This window comes from Ictalurus furcatus, chromosome 8 (assembly GCF_023375685.1).
Source record: "Ictalurus furcatus strain D&B chromosome 8, Billie_1.0, whole genome shotgun sequence".
NCBI lineage: Eukaryota > Metazoa > Chordata > Actinopteri > Siluriformes > Ictaluridae > Ictalurus > Ictalurus furcatus.
In genome coordinates this window covers 21,677,151-21,694,323 of record NC_071262.1, presented here as the reverse complement: position 1 = coordinate 21,694,323, position 17,173 = coordinate 21,677,151, and the positions used below count along the sequence as shown (strand labels likewise).

Sequence of the window (17,173 nt, the reverse complement as noted above, 5' to 3'; positions counted from 1 at the left end):
TCTTTGCCATGTTGAACTTCCAGTGACCAGTATGAGGGAGTGTGAGAGCGATGACACCAAATTTAAACACACCTGCTCCCCATTCAAACTTGAGACCTTGTAACACTAACAAGTCACATGACACCAGGGAGGGAAAGTGGCTAATTAGGCCCAATTTGGACATTTTCACTTAGGGGTGTACTCACTTTTGTTGCCGGTGGTTTAGACATTAATGGCTGTGTGTTGAGTTATTTTGAGGGGACAGCAAATTTACACTGTTACACAAGCTGTACACTCACTACTTCATATTGTAGCAAAATGTCATTTCTTCAGTGTTGTCACATGAAAAGATATAATCAAATATTTACAAAAATGTGAGGGGTGTACTCACTTTTGTGAGATACTGTATACAAAAATTTATTATTTCTGGCGTACACATTAGTAACAAGGAGTTGACGGTGGACGAGGCATCCCTGTCGAGGCCGCTGGCATCGAGTCCGACTTCTTTATCGATCAAAAACTTTGACGAGTAATTTACAATTAGACACCTTAGGTAGTATAACACACCGGAACAACAAGCACAGCAAGTTCACTCATAAATCTTTTAATATGTACAGGCCACATTGTACAACTGAAAAATGTCTTATCGAAAACTCCATTGCAACTTCTTACAGTGTGACAAACATTTGAAGTAAAATTAAATAAGGAAGAAAACAAAAACAAACAAAAAAAAACATTTAGGAATCAAAACTAGTGAAGAAGTCCAAACTAGGAACCAACACGACTTTCGTTCTGTGTAAAACTGAGTAGATATTAAAAAAATAAACAGGAGAATGCCAAATAAATACTGTACAAGCAAAAGTACTGTGTGATGATGAATCCCACCTGCGGCCCCGTAACGTTACTGACAGGACAGGAAGTGGAACCTTGTAGTGTGGGACAGCTGTGAGGGGGCTTCATTAATGCAGTATCTCGTTGTGGGGGGACACACAACTCAAATTCATGCACACCATCGTTCCAACAGTACAGGAACACACACTTTGGCTGGAGTACTGTTTGGATACATTAGCACCATAATAAATAAAGGTTTGTTTGTTGATAAGCATAATCATGTATTAAAGCCTCAATCAGCCGGTGACGTCCGGAGAGACTCCATCCTGGATGAATCATGGCATTGTTTTTTTTTGTTTGTTTTTTTCCATCGACTTGTGAACAGGGGTTTGAGATCTTGCTTTGACTTGTAGATCCAACACCTCTGAAAGCTTGGGTTGGGTTGGTCAAAACCTGTGTGTGCAAGTCCATCCAAATAACAAAGAACAAAAGCTGTGTGGTAAAAACAGTCACATGAGCCCTGAGTGTTTATGAAGTTCAGTTTGTTTTGAGAAAACTGGAAAACGTGAAATACCTGGAAGCTTTTGGGAGTCTTATTGCCTGAAAAAGTTTAAGAAAATCTTCCTGATAAATACTGATCAAATGAAGACGGTTGAATGGGAGGACTGTTTCCGTTGAACGCAGACAGAACACATACTGCCTCGTGTCTCTGCACACTCCAGTGACGTTGTCAGGGCAGAGTATAGCATGACGAGGGACGATGAAAATGGACTTATTGTCCTTATTTGGCATTCAAAAACAGGGCCTTGAGCTTGAGCCTGACAATTACCCGAGGTTGTTCAGACTACACGGAAACAGGGCAAACTGACAAAACACACACACGTATACACACAATAAGGTGAAGCTATAATAATAATAATAATAATAATAATAATAATAATAATACAAACAAAATCCACACGTTGTTGGTTGCGGTTGCAAAACCTTTTTTTCCTCCTCACACAAATGAAGACATGTCTTAGAAAAATAAATACTCTTGTAATTCTTTGTAAAAATGAGTAGCCAAATCCAATTCTATGACAAAAAAAATCGAAATCCCCGCTTCCCTCCCTGCATTATTATACCAATCATCAATGAAACAAAAGTTAGTCTTAATTGTTTTTTTAAACAATACTCAGCACCAATTCAGACAGTGTGTCTCTCTCCATTCACTCGAGCTTGATGAGCCAGCAAAGCTTATACTGTTGTAGAGGGGAGAGAAGAACAGGAATGCAAACATTAAAATAGGGAACGTTGTTAATTTGGCAGCAACATCAACGTGATGTTAAGAGAAGTCGTCCCCAGGATGAGATTGAGTATCGAGCTTTCCTAACTGGATCTATATATAATTTTTTAAAAATAAAATAAAATAAAAAAGCACTATGCAGCTCTCATTATAAACACAGAGAACATATGCAGAGGTGCCAATACTTCTGACAAGCACATCCAAACACGCAACGAAACAAATTTAACCAAACCAAACCTCAGTGTGTATCGGTGAACAAGTCAACAACTCGTCTCCGTGCCAACAACGGAAATGAGAAAACGTCTGAAGTGGATTGAAGCGATACATAATTACAGAAATGTTGGCATTTTATAATTTTTTGTCTATCTCGTATTGTACATCTTAATATACTCCAGCTAAGATATTTGCTTATTTGGCAACATTTGTAGAGCTGAGCATCAAGTACATCATATATTCCTTTCAATAAGATGTATATATTGTATGCTACACTATACGAAGTATAAAAATGTCATCTTGGCAAGTTGCTGTGGTATAAGAGGAAATTTGTACGATGGAGATTTAGGGCCACTGTTTAAAAAATAAAAATACAAGATTATGAGAATCAAATCGTAATATTATGAGGGGCATGCTATTTTGAGATAAAAGTCGTAATATTCGTAATGTTTCAAGAATAAAGTCCCAATACAAAAAAAGTCACATTATTTGAGAATAAAGTCGTAATATTCATAAGATTTCGAGACAAAAGTCATAATATTTTGAGAATAACGTTCTAACATTTATTAAAAAATATTAAAAAAAAGTTCATAATATTTGAGAATAATGTCATAGTATTTCGAGATTAAAAGTTGTAATATTTGGAATATTTCGAGAATAAATTCCTAATAATTAGAGAATATAGTCACAATACTATAAGAGAATGGTGCATCTCAGGACAACGAAAACAAAGAAGTGTGCTTCACAGACAATAAATTCTTAATCTTCAGTTGCATCAGAAGATTATTATTATTATTAGAAAGTTAAACTCTGCAGGACATTCTGTTTATTTAGAACAAAGTTTCACATGAACTTGGAGAAGATTGTCTCTCTTGTTGAAGAGGAAATCGGAGGCCGTGGTTGCCATCAAGGCTATCGATGGTTATGGATGGATAATTTGGACTATTATTCGTCTGCACAATCCTTTTGAACGGCACGATGTAACCGAGGATGACCGCGGTCTGTGAATTCTCATTTAACAAAAGAAACTATAACATCAAATCCTCAACGTTCCTCATTTTAAAACATGAATACGCTATATACATCATTATGACTTTATTCTCAAAATATTGAGACTTTTCGTATTTCCATGAAATTTTGCGTCATTATTTGCAAAAACTACTGTTATTTAAACGATGGGCCATCATAACCCCATTCTAATTTTAGGACATGATGTTCTAGGAAAATAATCAGCCTTGGGGTCATAACCTTACCACTGCTTTACACCATCACAATGAATTCTGAAGGTCTTACGTACTGAAATAAAATACTGAACGGTGACCATACAGAGGTCGTCTAGAATAAAAACCTAGCAAAGCAAAAATATCCATGGCCAAACTATTCATGCCCATTCCCCTTCAGTGAATCCCCTTCATTACGGTGTAACAGCTAAACCCTGCATTACTGGCACCCCTGCACATGCTGTGATGCATACTGAACTAGAACGCTACCAATCCGATACCGAGCACTCCTACTGGACCACTATCGCCTGTAATTTCAGATCTACAGATGTTTTATTTATAAAACATGAGTAAGGACTGAATTTTCTGTCTAATGCCGAGTCTAGCAGCTTACTTAAGGATCGCTAGCCTATTTTCCGTTCTAAACGCAGGCATCTGTCGAGTGTACGATCTGAAAGAAATGTGAGGAAGCTGTAGTTTATGAAACGCTAACCATGTTGCTGCAATGCGTCGACGCTCCTCTTATAGTAAACTGTATGTTCACGGTCAAGAAGTCAACAATCACATTGAAATAGAATCATCATTCACGCTCAGCAATAATAAATACACCATTTAACAAGCAATAGGAACAAGTCGAATAAAAACAAACAAACAAGCACCAGAAATGTACAAATTGTAATAAATTAGGTGGAAAATGTCCCCCATCCTCCCATTATCACCTGTCCTAAACCTGTGTTTTTATCTCTGTTCACCACGAGGGGGTGCCAGAGAGCATATTCCTGACTACTGACACCAATGTAAAATTATGGCGGGTAAACCAGTCTGTGGGTGTAAAAATTTTAAGAAAATAGCTTTCTTTAAAAAAAGCAAAACAAAAAACACACAAAAAACTCCCAAAGCGTGAGAACCTCATCTGCTGCCTGAAGTAGCAGATGTAGCCTTATCCCTGCTTGGAGAGTAGGCGAAGGGGTCAGGTAGTCTGAGCAGGGAAGGGCTTGATCTGCCAGAAAGTTAATTTTTTAAGCTGAGGAGACGGAGGAAAGAGGAAGTCGAGGGTGGCTTCACCCCCGAGCCTCCACCCTCATGAGACTGGCCTCGTAGGACACAAGTCAAGCACCATTTAAAAAAAAAAAAAAAGTTCATCGCTCAGACGCCATAGCCGGGAACGTCCGAGAAGTCACTCGCTGAAAGCAGGAATGGAAGTCAGAATGGAAGCCTAATACAGGACTGCTCTCATCGTCAGCACAACCTCCTCTTCGGTTCCAGTCTGTGTCTTCGGAACACCAAATCTGGAATGCTTTACATGATACGTTTATGCTAAAAGTGAAGCTGGAACAAACTCCATCTGCCCATCAGCCGTCTTCATGCTTCTGACACATTCAGTGTTTAGAAACTGTGCTCTTTAAATACCCTGTACACCCTCACAGACAACACAAGGGTCTGTGACATTAAAACATTGGTCTCTTTCTCTTTCTCTCTCTCTCTCTCCCCTCCTGTCGGTGCTACACGAAAAACGGTTTGTGTCTGTTGAGCTTGAGAATTTTTCCCAGTCTTTGTTTTGCCGTGGCCATACCTTTCTTGGGTCGTTTCCCTGAGAAAGAGAAGGGGAAAAGAAGATTAAAAAGGGTTTGCATTATCATACAACATACAGTGGTACTTAAAAGTTTGTGAACCCTTTAGAATTTTCTAGATTTATGACCTAAAATATTATCCCATGGTCACACAAGTCCTAAAAATAGATCAAGAGAACCCAATTAAACACATGAGACAAAAAAAAATTATACTTGGTCATTTATTTCTTGAGGAAAATGATACAATATTACATATCTCTGAGTGGCAAAAGTATGTGAACCTCTAGGATTAGCAGTTAATGTGAGTCACGTGTTTTCAATCAATGGGATAACAATTAACAATCAGGTGTGAGTGAGCGTCCCGTTTTATTTAAACAACGGGGATCTGTCAAAGTCTGATCTTCATAACATGTCTGTGGAAGTGTATCATGGCATGAACAAAGGAGATTTCTGCTAAAATGCAACCTCAGGGAGGTTTTAAAAAAAAAAAAAAAAAAAAAAAATTGATGCTCATCAGGCTGGAAAAGTGACCAAGTATAATATTTTTGTCAAGTTTGTTTAATTGGGGTCTCTTTATCTACTTTTAGGACTTGTGTGAAAATCTGATGTTGTTTTAGGTCATTTTTATGCAAATATCTAGAAATTTCTAACCACAAACTTTCAAGAACCACCATAACAGCGTTTAATATAAAACAAATGTGATTGTACTTCTGCCTCAACAGAGCATAAAAAGAATGACAACTGATAAAGACCACTAACTTAAATAGTATTTTAATTCAATTACATTTTCAGTACTTAAATATTTTAAAATAAATAAATAAATAAATAAATAAATGAAACAAGATGAATGAAAATAACATGAAATAAAGCAATATAAAATAACCCTTTTAATATTTTACACATTACCATTTCATCAAAAATAAACGTAAAAAAAATATGAAAAAGCCAATATATTATTATAAAATATAATAAAATAATAAAATATCATAAACATACATATTACAATAATATAAATATATATTTTAAAAATAACAAATAATAAAGAAAGGAAAAAAAAAGAATAAGACAGTACAGGAAACATCCTAACGTCCTAAGAAATAGAGCACTAGATTAATTCATATCACATTTTTAGTCTTTTGTTGATTTGAAAAGCCTTTCCTTTGCCCTTACTACAATTATATATATTATATAAAAACCAAATAACTGTTGTACCTTTGGTGGCCTGGTTACTGATGGGTGGGGGGTTTGTAGCAGGTCTTTTCATTGGGTGCAGAAGTGGGGAGAGTGACGTCTCGCAGTACTGATAGCGTGACTCTGGGCTTTCTTCACCCCTAGGTGAGTGTGTGTGACTGCCCCAGGCCTCGCTGCTGCTGCTGCTGCTGCTGCTGCTGCTGCTGCTGTTTCCACTGCCCTGACTGTCCATGAAGCTCTGTTTGTCCTGTAACCTCTGGCTCCGGTCAGTCCGCTTCTCCCTGCTGTGGCGCTTTAGCATCTGCCGCTCGTCCTGACAGAACAGCATACAGGACATCAGTCAGAAGATCCAGAGTGAATACTTGTAGTGTTTATTTGTAGGATTCGGAAGTTACCTGACTGCTGATTGTGGAGTTGCTGTCTGAATCAGGGTTTTCCTCTCCTGCTTCCTTCCCATCTGTGGAACAGAAAAAGTCGATCAGAGGTACACAAACACTACACATAACGTACCGATCGTTCCTAATACAGTATAAACGACTTGGGGGTCTCGAGTTGCGCAACAGAATCAGAGTGGCTGGGAGTCAAGAGAGCAAAACTGGCTGTGTGTCTGGGTGGGAGGGGCATACTCTCTCGCTCCTGTCAATCTAAGCGACATTAGCCAATCGCAGGAGTCTGTGAGCTCATGCATGCGGAAGAAGGCAGATAGATAGCACTTACTTCAAATGTGTTACACAGATGCGGTTAGAAAAGAAATAAAGAACTGAATTGAAGAATGCCAATGGTATCCAATGACTCCCCAAGTCAGTTTTATATTTAATGCCACAGTAACAAATTTGACAAAAAAAAACAAACAAAAAACGATATTTTAATAACCCTTAAACATTTGTGAGCTCAGGCGTATTTAAGTCAGTGACACAAAGCGAACTTACTGTTACCACCCATGCTGTTAAATACAGCATGCCTCAACATGTTTTAGTCCTCGAATACCATTTTTAATATTTTGAAAAACCCCTCATCACAGTTTCATCTGTTTAACGTTACATGTAATGTTGTGGAACATCTGCGAAACAAATTGGTTCCTGTAATCTTTTTTTCTTCTCCCTACCTCTCTTTTAGTTAATAAGTCACGGCTTATCACGTTACCATAAAAACCCCCCAAAGCATAAACTTCTCGGTCTTGAAAACTTTCCATAGGCGCAAAACGTACAGCTTACAAACCGCTGACACTGGAGACTCCTTCCCTAAATGTTAAATACACTTGAAGCGTTCAAGTTCCCGGGAATGAGCTGTGACTATAGAAACAATAGTGTATCGGAATTAGTGCATCAATATAAACTTGTTACTTGCTTTTACCTGTATTTTTAATCAGATTGGTTAGAGAATTCAACAACCGCTGTGGTATAACAAGCAAAAATAGCGCACACGTGTGTGTAGTGAAATAAATACTGTGAGTAAACAGTGGTCCTGTAATTGTGTGAATTACTTCTCCTGCAATGGTGGGGGAGAAGAAACAATATGTACATGAGTTTTCTCTGTGTCCTAAATGTTTCAGGTAGATACTGGGAGAGTAGAACTTTAGCTGAAGCTCATGTGTAACACAGAATAAAGGCAGCGAGACAGGCTGAAAAAAACAACAACAATCAAAACAGAAGTCTTTTTCGAACGCTCCGTTTTAAATACAACGCGGAAATATCTGCATATTATTTTATATTATTACTAAGTTTATTAATTTAAATACACATCCGTATTATTAAGACTTGATGTAAATTTATCTTCAACTGCCAGAAATGGCCTTCTGCAAATGTAACAGCTGCTCTCCAGATATATTTGCATTAATACTGCCTGTATTGCATATTCATGAAGTTTTTTTCCTTTTTTTGCCGCTCAGTTTTGCATGCACAAACCTTCAGTAAATCAGGGTCTGACTGTATTGATGATGTGTAAAGCCTTACTGTAATCAGGGGAAGGATGGCTGGTGCAGGACCACCAGGACTCCTGGGAGCTGGCGCCCTCCTCTGACGGGTGAGGGTACAGCAGCCCTGCCATAGACAGCATGCCCTGAATAGCGTCCTCCTCTGCACTCGGTGAGGTAGAAGGGTCTCTGTACGTGCAAACACACACACATTGAGAGCAGTCTTTACTACAAAAATGTCTTGATTGACGATTAACCAGAGTTATTTAAACTGTGAGTATTTAAATGACCGTTTCCAGCAGAATAAAAACGTCAGTTGACAAACGACTGTGGAACGATTGACAGTTGCACAGGTGTTTTAAGCTCTCTGTTTGAAAGTTGTGCTGATGCAGCATCCTCGTTTTGTCATGCTAAACGTACAGTACCGTGCAAAAATTTTAGACACATGCAAAGAAACGCGGTAGAGCAAAGATGCCTTCAAAATAATGAAATTAAATGTTTCCGCAGTAGTAAATGAAACAAAGTCAATATTTGGTGTAACAATTTTTTTTAAAATAGTAGTCTCAGGTACAATTAGTGCAGTTTTATAAGGAAATGAGCTGCAAATTTTATTGAGCATCTTGCAGAACCAGACACGGTTCTTCTGGAGATTTTGACTGTCGCACTTGCTTCTTATTTTTGCAGCAAAACCCAACAGCCTTCATTATGTTTTTGTCTGAAAAGTGTCCCTTACAAAAAAATGTTTGTATTTCAGTAAAGAAAGCAGCATATTATGCAAGATTTAATTTTGTGCTAGAAAATTAATGTTTGGGAATCAAAAATGTTTTTTTTTGTGCTGACTCGATAATGTAGAAGTCACAAAATAAAAATCTAAAAGTTTGTACTAAAAGAAATAGGCTGCCTAAGACCTTTGCACAATACTGTATATCTGACTTAACATCATTAAATAAAAATATATTTAACATACAGGGGGGCCCAAAAATCTCCATATATAGGGGGAAATTAACACTTTAGCAAAATGCCTTCCAAAATTTTTCATACTTAATTTTAATACTTTAATTTCATATACATATATACACACACACACATATACACACACACACACACACACACACATATATATATATTATATATATAATATATATTATATATATATATATTATATATATATATATATATATATATATATATATATATATATATATATATATATATATATATATATATATATATACACATATATACACATACATATATACACACACACACACACACGTCTGAATAAGTCCGCTATAAACACTACTATTACATTCTGACTGGGTTGATTTAACTTTTTCATGATTAGGATTTAACCTGGATTAACTTGAAAACCTTAATCATGAATATCTAGGGTGCCGTTTAAGACACTGCAGGTTTTAGCATCCATAAATAATTCATGTTCCAGGTTTAGATTGGCAAATTCATTATGCTGGACGTAAGGTTAGAATCAAATATTTAGGGTTAAGCCACAATTAAAATGAGATTAAATATAAAACATTCTTAATTAGCTGTAAACTCTGATCTACAGCCTTGTCTACTCAACCCGTTCGGGTAATATTTCAATCAAAACAACACAACAGGAAATGACTGACGTGTTAAAGAAGTTGTTTTTCCACTTGAGTGGTGGAAAAAAAACAACCAAAAAAAAAACAACAAATAAAAACAAAACTAAAGCCAGGAAACCACCTCTGACCTTTTATAAGGTTTGTTGTGGTGTCCGAGTTGCTGGGTGGCGTGGGTGGAATCTGTAGCGCTGCTGGAGTTGCACTTGCTTGTTGTACTCTGCGGTGTGACAATCTTCTTTCTTACCACTTCCTCCTCCTCCTCCTCCTCTTCTTCTTCCTCTTCGTTTGACGAGCTCTCAGAGTTTTCTCCTGATGATTGCTGCTTTTGCTTTGGAGCACACAACATAAACGGGTAAATACTGTATACGGGACTAGAGATTTCACCGAGTTTACAATCTAAACTCGAGTGAATAGTTTAGACTTCTCAAATCTGATTGGTTGGAAAGTGGTGATTAATTTTCTGTAACAGCAGCTCTGACAGTAGCCCAGGTTCACATTAATGCGCTCGTTCCGATACGGTATCGTTTCTGTAACAACAGCTCACTCAGAGTAACTCGAATGGCGCACGCTCCACGTAAACAGATTTTAAAAAAGACCCATAACTGCATGATTGTTGGGGATATGGTGAACGTTTCTGTGAGGGGACATTCATTTAGCATTTATGGAAGGAGTCTCCGGTGTCAGTGCTTTGTAACAGGTAAAAGAGATTTTGAGTAATCTCAAGAGAGACTACTGATGGAATGATGTTCGATTCAACTATTAATGGATAAAAAAATTAAATAATAAAAAAAAAATTGGAGAAAATACAACATTTTCTTTAATTAGTATAAAAAAATTGTAATCAGTGGCAAATTGCTGTGGTATAAGAGGAGGTTTTTGGGACATGCAGTTATAGGAAACGCACCACCCCGTTGTTGATTATTTCCTATAACAGCATGTCCCGTCATGTTTTATTCCTCACCTAATGAGTTAATGAGTGAGCGAGTGTTTATAGTTACTGTAATGCGAGTGATAACAGGAACTACCATGTTTTGCTGACACAAAGGTAACTATAAACGGATAAAGTGTTGTCCTTAAATAAGCGCATATATCAAAGCACTTTTCCTGCTCGACCACATCAAAACAGCTCTAAAGCCTGCCATAGTGACTCCTTTAAGCGCTTTTTAAACACACCTGCGTAGTGTAACGTCGCTCTGACTCGGAGTCTGACGAAGCCTCGGCACATCCTGATTCACCGTTCCTGAGATCTGAGCTCTCCCACTTACACAGCTCTGAAAACACGAGACAGAAAACACACGTCGTCGTTGTCATAACTCACTGATGGCTTTAAAAAAAAGAGAAGAAAAAAAAAATACAATTTTTTTTTCACATCCACTGCAAATACACATCACCTCTAAGAGGACTGGGCTTCTCATGACCTGCTGTGCAGCTCTGCTTCTCCTCCATCTCCTCCATCTCCTCCATCTCCTGCTCCTCATCCTCCTCTTTCACCACTGCCTTCACCTTCACCGTAAACCTCTTCTGAGCGCCCGTTTCCTCATTGGCAGCCGTGTTCTTTTTCCGGACGCGCCACCTGTCGTCTCTGAGAGTGGACACCCACACACACACACAGTCACGAAGGCTGTTTCACCACAGCTGAGGAACAACTCACTTATACATTTCAACAAAATGATTTAAAGAAAGTGCCGGAATAACCCTCTCTCTATCTAGACTTATGTGCTCGAATATTAACGTGTGACATCACTAGTATTTCTAGGGCTCTATGATGGGAAGCAAAGAAACCAACCCTATTTCTAGTTCCTCTTGCAATTGAACGTTCTTGCAGGAGTTCAACGTAAAGGCTGGACTAGACTACATACAACGTCCATAGAAATTAATAAAGTTAATAAACAAATTACCAGCCAACAGGGATTAGGTCTTGATGACTTACTATGTGTGCTATGATAAGCTGACAATAAGCTGATAAGTAGAAATGTTTATCCTGGTTATCCGTAGTGAGCACAACATAATACAGGATGCAGTATTTCTGAGAGGCCAAAAAAGTGACATAAGCAGAACGAATACACAGGGAGACAAACTAAAGTGCTTGATGAGTAAATTCCACTAAATCCATTAATGTGTCACTTCTACGGCTTGGCAATATGATACAACATCGAGATCATAATACATTATGTTAAAATACACTTTTCTGAGACCTTTTCATAACATTTTCCTCTTCAATTTGCTCAGGAACCAGTTATAACATGTGCATCCTCTGACACACGAGAAGCCAGCCAGCGAGCTCCACACACTCGGAGGAAAGCGCTATCCGCCCTCTTCCACATAAATGAGCTAAAAAACGCCTATGATTGGCTAATGTCTCTGTGATCGACAGAGCGTCTTTTGCTCTCTAGTCTCCTGGACACAGATGGCTGCGACATCCAAAACACAAGCATTATAAAGGTGTTTATATTTGTTTAAAAACAGCTGTTTTGCTGGTAGTACGTTAGCAAAACTGTGCACTGTAATACACATGGTGTATAATGTATACAAGTGTATAAATGTATATAATGTGTATCATGATATGCTATTTCTGTTATAATGCTCAGCGCTTGTCACCTCCTGCACAACTGGACTTTCTATATATTTCTGGTGGCCCTGTTGTGGACAACACAAAGAAATTTTAATAAGTTAACAACACAACGGGATCAAGCCGCAACACAACAAACTCAAGCTGCTACACAAGGGAATCAAGCCACAACACTATGGAAATGCTCCCGACCATTAGGGGGCAGTGTCGGTATGTAAAAAACAAAAAAACACAAACATATTTCTGGTGTTATTGCTCAACTTTTTATTAGACCTCGGGACATGACAAGAGATTCTCTGTGTAGGTTAATGTATGTAATTGGTTTCAACTAAATACTGAATGTTGTGATATCGTGGCTGATAATCTTGATGGGTCACTTTATGAAACAAGCAAAACGAACGCATGTGGATAATTGTCCAATTCTGTTGGGTAAGTGCCCCCCAGTGTTCGGGAGCGTTTCCGCTGTGTTTCGACTTCATTCCGTTGTGTTGTTAACTTATGTTTGCTTTATAAATTTCATTGTGTTGTGCACTACAGGGCCACCTTATGTGAATGGTGCAAAGCTGGAATATTAGCAGTAAGGATACCATGATATTGTCATGGGTATTAAATCGGTCACTGCACCCACAGTTCTATGGTTTTTCAGAAGTTTTTACAGGGCAGCAGGTGGCCATTTCTGTAACTAATCTGTCTGTTATATATTTTTCGCTAATAAATCTATCATAGGACTCTTAAAGGATTTTTTAAAACTGTGTTTTATTTCGGTTCCATCATTGCACACGAGAAGGAACAGCAGGAAGTAAAGTCTCCCATACCTGATAATGCGTCCGTTGCACATCACAAGACGCAGGTGGTTGTCCAGCTTACTCTCAGCAGCTGCGGCGGAGGCCGTGGACACCTTGTTGAACTTGACCTTCAGGCTGAAGGAAGAATCCTGAACAGAAGAGACAGGAGAGCAGAACAATAGCTAGAGGACACCTTTCTGATTCCTGCGCATTAGGGTATACATGTAGATTCGTTGACGTACATCCTCAAAAGGGCTCATCTCCAGTCTCTTCAGAACCTCCTGAGTATGCTGCTCAAAGATGTCCAGGTTGGAAGGAGCTTTGGGCGCATGCGAATGATGATGATGATGATGGTGGTGATGGTGGTGGTGGTGGTGGTGGTGATGCCGAAGCTGTCTGCCGTTCTTGCGCATCTGGGAGCTTCTCTCGTGAGACGATCTTGTGGAAGGACACGCTAAGCTTCCATGAGATTTCACAGGCTTGCTCCCAGCATTTGCACTCTGATCCTCCTACAGGAGGAAAAATAAATAAATATAAACACATTCAGAAGATTCAGCCACAGTCAGACTTGTGTCATCCAATTTTGTATAAAACTTCCAGCAAGACCAGCATACCGACAATCACAATCATAAACAGTAGCTCGCGGTCTTTTCCAACACACAACTGATGCTGAAGCTAGAATATTTTAAGTACTATCTCACATTTCTACTGACTCCAGAACCAAACCATGATGTAACTATATTCGAGTTTAATAATAAATAGTATAATGATATTAACAACTGTGTTAAACTTTAAAAATTAAGACTTCTGGCTTTGAGAACAGTGAAAGTTAAGTCTATTTTATCCTACTTAAAGTACTAAAGACGATGATGTTAGGTTGAAGGGGTCCAGCTGATAAAAAAATAAAATAATTAAAATAATAATAAAAAAAAAAGTTCAGGAAGCCCTGGCCTGTATTAACGGTGCTCGTGTAATTAATCAGATTTTTACAGTTTTGGTGCTGGAACTGAACCGACTGTGTGGACACAGAAGCAGCTGCAGAACAGGTGAAAAATCAGAAGCAGTCCATTAGCAAGATGAGTGCTGAAAGGTACCTCTAAGTAGCGGATTTCCTTGGTGAGCTCCTTAATGAGATGGTTGGGTCTGATATGATCGGGGACTTCGCTGGCGGACTCGGTGACCTGGAGTGGAAGAGTGAAAAGGAGAAGACAACGATGGGTTTTGTGGTAAGACGGGGGAAGTCTGAGCTTCGTGTCCTGCTCACTGGACACCAGATAGCAGCTCTGACCTGCTGCCCTTCCTGCGCTCCTCCATGGGGCAGATTACATTACTGAGATAATCACAGAGAAGATCGGGGGCAAAGCCACTGAGAACGGGGCAAACGACACTGAACACGGCGTGATGCACGCCAGTTTGACGTCATCAAAGAAGATACATTATTAGTGGTGTCTTACCTCTCTCCTTAGCCAGTTCTTCAGTGCAGTAATTAAAGCTTTCACTCCTTTAGTCAAGTAATCAGGAGGCAGGCAGTTATCTTCTCGCAGTTCTGATGGAGAGAAACAAAAACCTGTCATAAGAACAGTCTAAGAACATCTGGGCGATACAGCGCTATCTGTATTGTCCATAAATAACAATATGGACAGGGCTACGCTGTGATTTTTACTCCAGGAATCTTAAGATAAAAAATAACTCCTAACTGGACTAACCCTAACTCTTTAAAAAAAAAAAAAAAAAAAAAAAAAAAAAAAAAAAATTAATAATAATAATAATAATAATAATAATAATAATAATAATAATAACATTTTTATATATATATATAATTTTATTTTATATATATAAAAATTAAGTTGGCCTATCTTCTAAAGCCAATCATGAATATATCCCAGCTTGAGCTGTTTTGCTAGCTTGCTAATATTACACTTCTGTGTATAGCACTTGCATAGGGTTAAATCACCTTGTAACAAAGCAACGGTTATAAGGTCTGTTGAAAACTCTCACATGTAACACTTATTTCTATGTTCTCTCTCTCTCTCTCTCTCCCCTCCCCCCATATTCGTGTGAATATAGACTATATCATCACTCTAAAAAAATCATAAAAGAGTTTTTATTCAACACTGCTACACACCTTTGAGGGTCTCCAGCAGGTTCTTGGCCACATACCAGCATATAGCTTCAAAATAAGGAAACTTAAAGAGTTCGGGAGTCTTTAGCCGCCACTCCATCTCATAACACCTGAGAAAAAAGTGTGCATAAAATGAACATACACACAAAAAGCACAAGCTGTACTACAACAACTCATTACCTAAGATAAACTATATGGCCAAAGGTTTGTGGACACCTAACCACCACACCAATATGTGCTTATTTTACACAACATTACAGATTTATTCCCTCTTTCCGCTAGATTTTGGGGTGTGGCTGTGGGGATGTGTGCTCATTCAGCTACAAGACCATTAGTGAGGTTGAGATCAGGTGCTGATGTTGGGATGGTGAGGAGGCTCCAGTTCATCCTAAAGATGTTCAGTGGGGTTGATTTCAAGGCTCTGTGCAGGACACTCGAATTCTTCCACTTTCTTCCAACCTTAACACACCATGTCTTCATGGAGCTCACTTTGAGCACAGGGTCGTCGTCATGCTGGAATAGGTTCGAGCCTCTTAGTTCCAGTGAAGGGAAACGACGTTCTATACAACTGTTTCTTCCAACTTTGTGAGAACAGTTTGGAGAAGGAACACATACTGGTGTAACGGTCAGGTGTCCACAAACTTTTGGCCTTAGTGTAGTTCAACCAACAAGTTCAAGCCAGAGTTCCAACTTCCAGAGTTAAATCGAACGCAATTTAGCAAGGTCTGAATTCAAATCTAAAAAATATCCTGAAATGTAAACTTGAACACTCTCACCTGAGCTGCATGCCGATGTTAAGGTTATGGAGAAAGTTCCCTCCGAATGCCATGCAATCCTCTGAGGTCAGAACTCCATGGATCCATCCTGGTGAAAGAAACGGAAAACATCAGCAGCTGACCAATACATCAGGCGCACACACACACACTTAGTTTTCTGAACAAACTGCAGCTGTCCCTACTTTTCCAGCTGTCAGCCATTAATATCCTGCAAGATTCCAAACCAAAATCAAAAAGATTAAAAAAAACAAAAAACACTAAAAGGAACCCACATAGTGTGTCACAGTGTGTGTGCTGTGAGCGACAGAGGGTGTGTGATGAAGACAGAAGAATAGAAGATGCCACTAACTGCAATGTAGTTGATTTGATCAGAGTTTGAATGTGTGTTTATAGGTGAAAGTGTCTGTGTGTGGTGGAGATGGCGAGTGTTGACTCCCACGGTGTCAGACCCCAGAGTGAAGAACAGAAATCACACCGGGGCTTCCTGTGGAGCCGCCATTAAAGGCAGCTGCACGTCTTTAAGTGGAAAAGCAGAGCTTTCTCTCACCTCAATGGCCACGCTTTAAACTCTTTCTAGCTTTCGTACAGAAATGTACGGAACATCCAAAACAATCCCGCTCACTGTGTTTTGGTGGGCGGCCCCCTACAAGGCAGTCGCAGCTGTGTCGTATTCTTTCCGCTTTCAACAACGGATTTAACGTCGCTCCTCTGGAAGTTCAAAGTTTTAGATGGTTTTTATAACTAAACCCGGATCGATACTTTCCCAGCACTCGCATTTCGGAAAAACGCGACCTATGACACGGAAAAGTGCTACTGAACCCTCATTCGACTCGCAATTTGCAGTCGGAAACTGGGGCAACGTCCACCCAGAGTTCGCTGACGTTCTAAATGCACCTCACGTCACAACATCATGGCGGCGCACAGTCAACAGTAAACGCATTTCCCTTCGCATCACTTTCTACTTGATTAAACTTGATTTTATGTAATATACGCAAGCCTTCGTGTTGTAAAAAGCTTGGTAAGTTTAGTTTTCTATGGCAATTCTGTTGATTTTACTAATAAGACAGGATAAAATTCTCATCGCTAAATCGCGCAGACATAATTCATGTAGATCT

The 17,173-nt window shown here is 38.9% G+C and overlaps 1 protein-coding gene across 2 annotated transcripts in view; it reads right to left on the bottom strand.

The window, feature by feature from the left end:
• Nucleotides 1-567: 567 nt before the first annotated feature.
• The window catches only part of kdm7ab (lysine (K)-specific demethylase 7Ab), a 36,819-nt gene continuing 20,213 nt past the window's right edge, over nt 568-17,173 (bottom strand). The window contains exons 8-20 of one of the 2 annotated variants that reach the window (XM_053631446.1): nt 16,059-16,146; nt 15,286-15,392; nt 14,615-14,706; nt 14,255-14,341; nt 13,403-13,669; nt 13,191-13,309; nt 11,198-11,388; nt 10,980-11,077; nt 9,935-10,134; nt 8,243-8,391; nt 6,686-6,747; nt 6,312-6,603; nt 568-5,119 (exon numbers count right to left, since the gene is read on the bottom strand). In XM_053631446.1, the coding sequence (XP_053487421.1) occupies nt 5,031-5,119; nt 6,312-6,603; nt 6,686-6,747; nt 8,243-8,391; nt 9,935-10,134; nt 10,980-11,077; nt 11,198-11,388; nt 13,191-13,309; nt 13,403-13,669; nt 14,255-14,341; nt 14,615-14,706; nt 15,286-15,392; nt 16,059-16,146 (1,841 nt within the window). In that variant the 3' untranslated portion in view covers nt 568-5,030. Of the gene's footprint in view, nt 5,120-5,139; nt 6,604-6,685; nt 6,748-8,242; nt 8,392-9,934; nt 10,135-10,979; nt 11,078-11,197; nt 11,389-13,190; nt 13,310-13,402; nt 13,670-14,254; nt 14,342-14,614; nt 14,707-15,285; nt 15,393-16,058; nt 16,147-17,173 lie in introns of those variants that run through there. The other variant, XM_053631445.1, reaches the window with a different exon arrangement.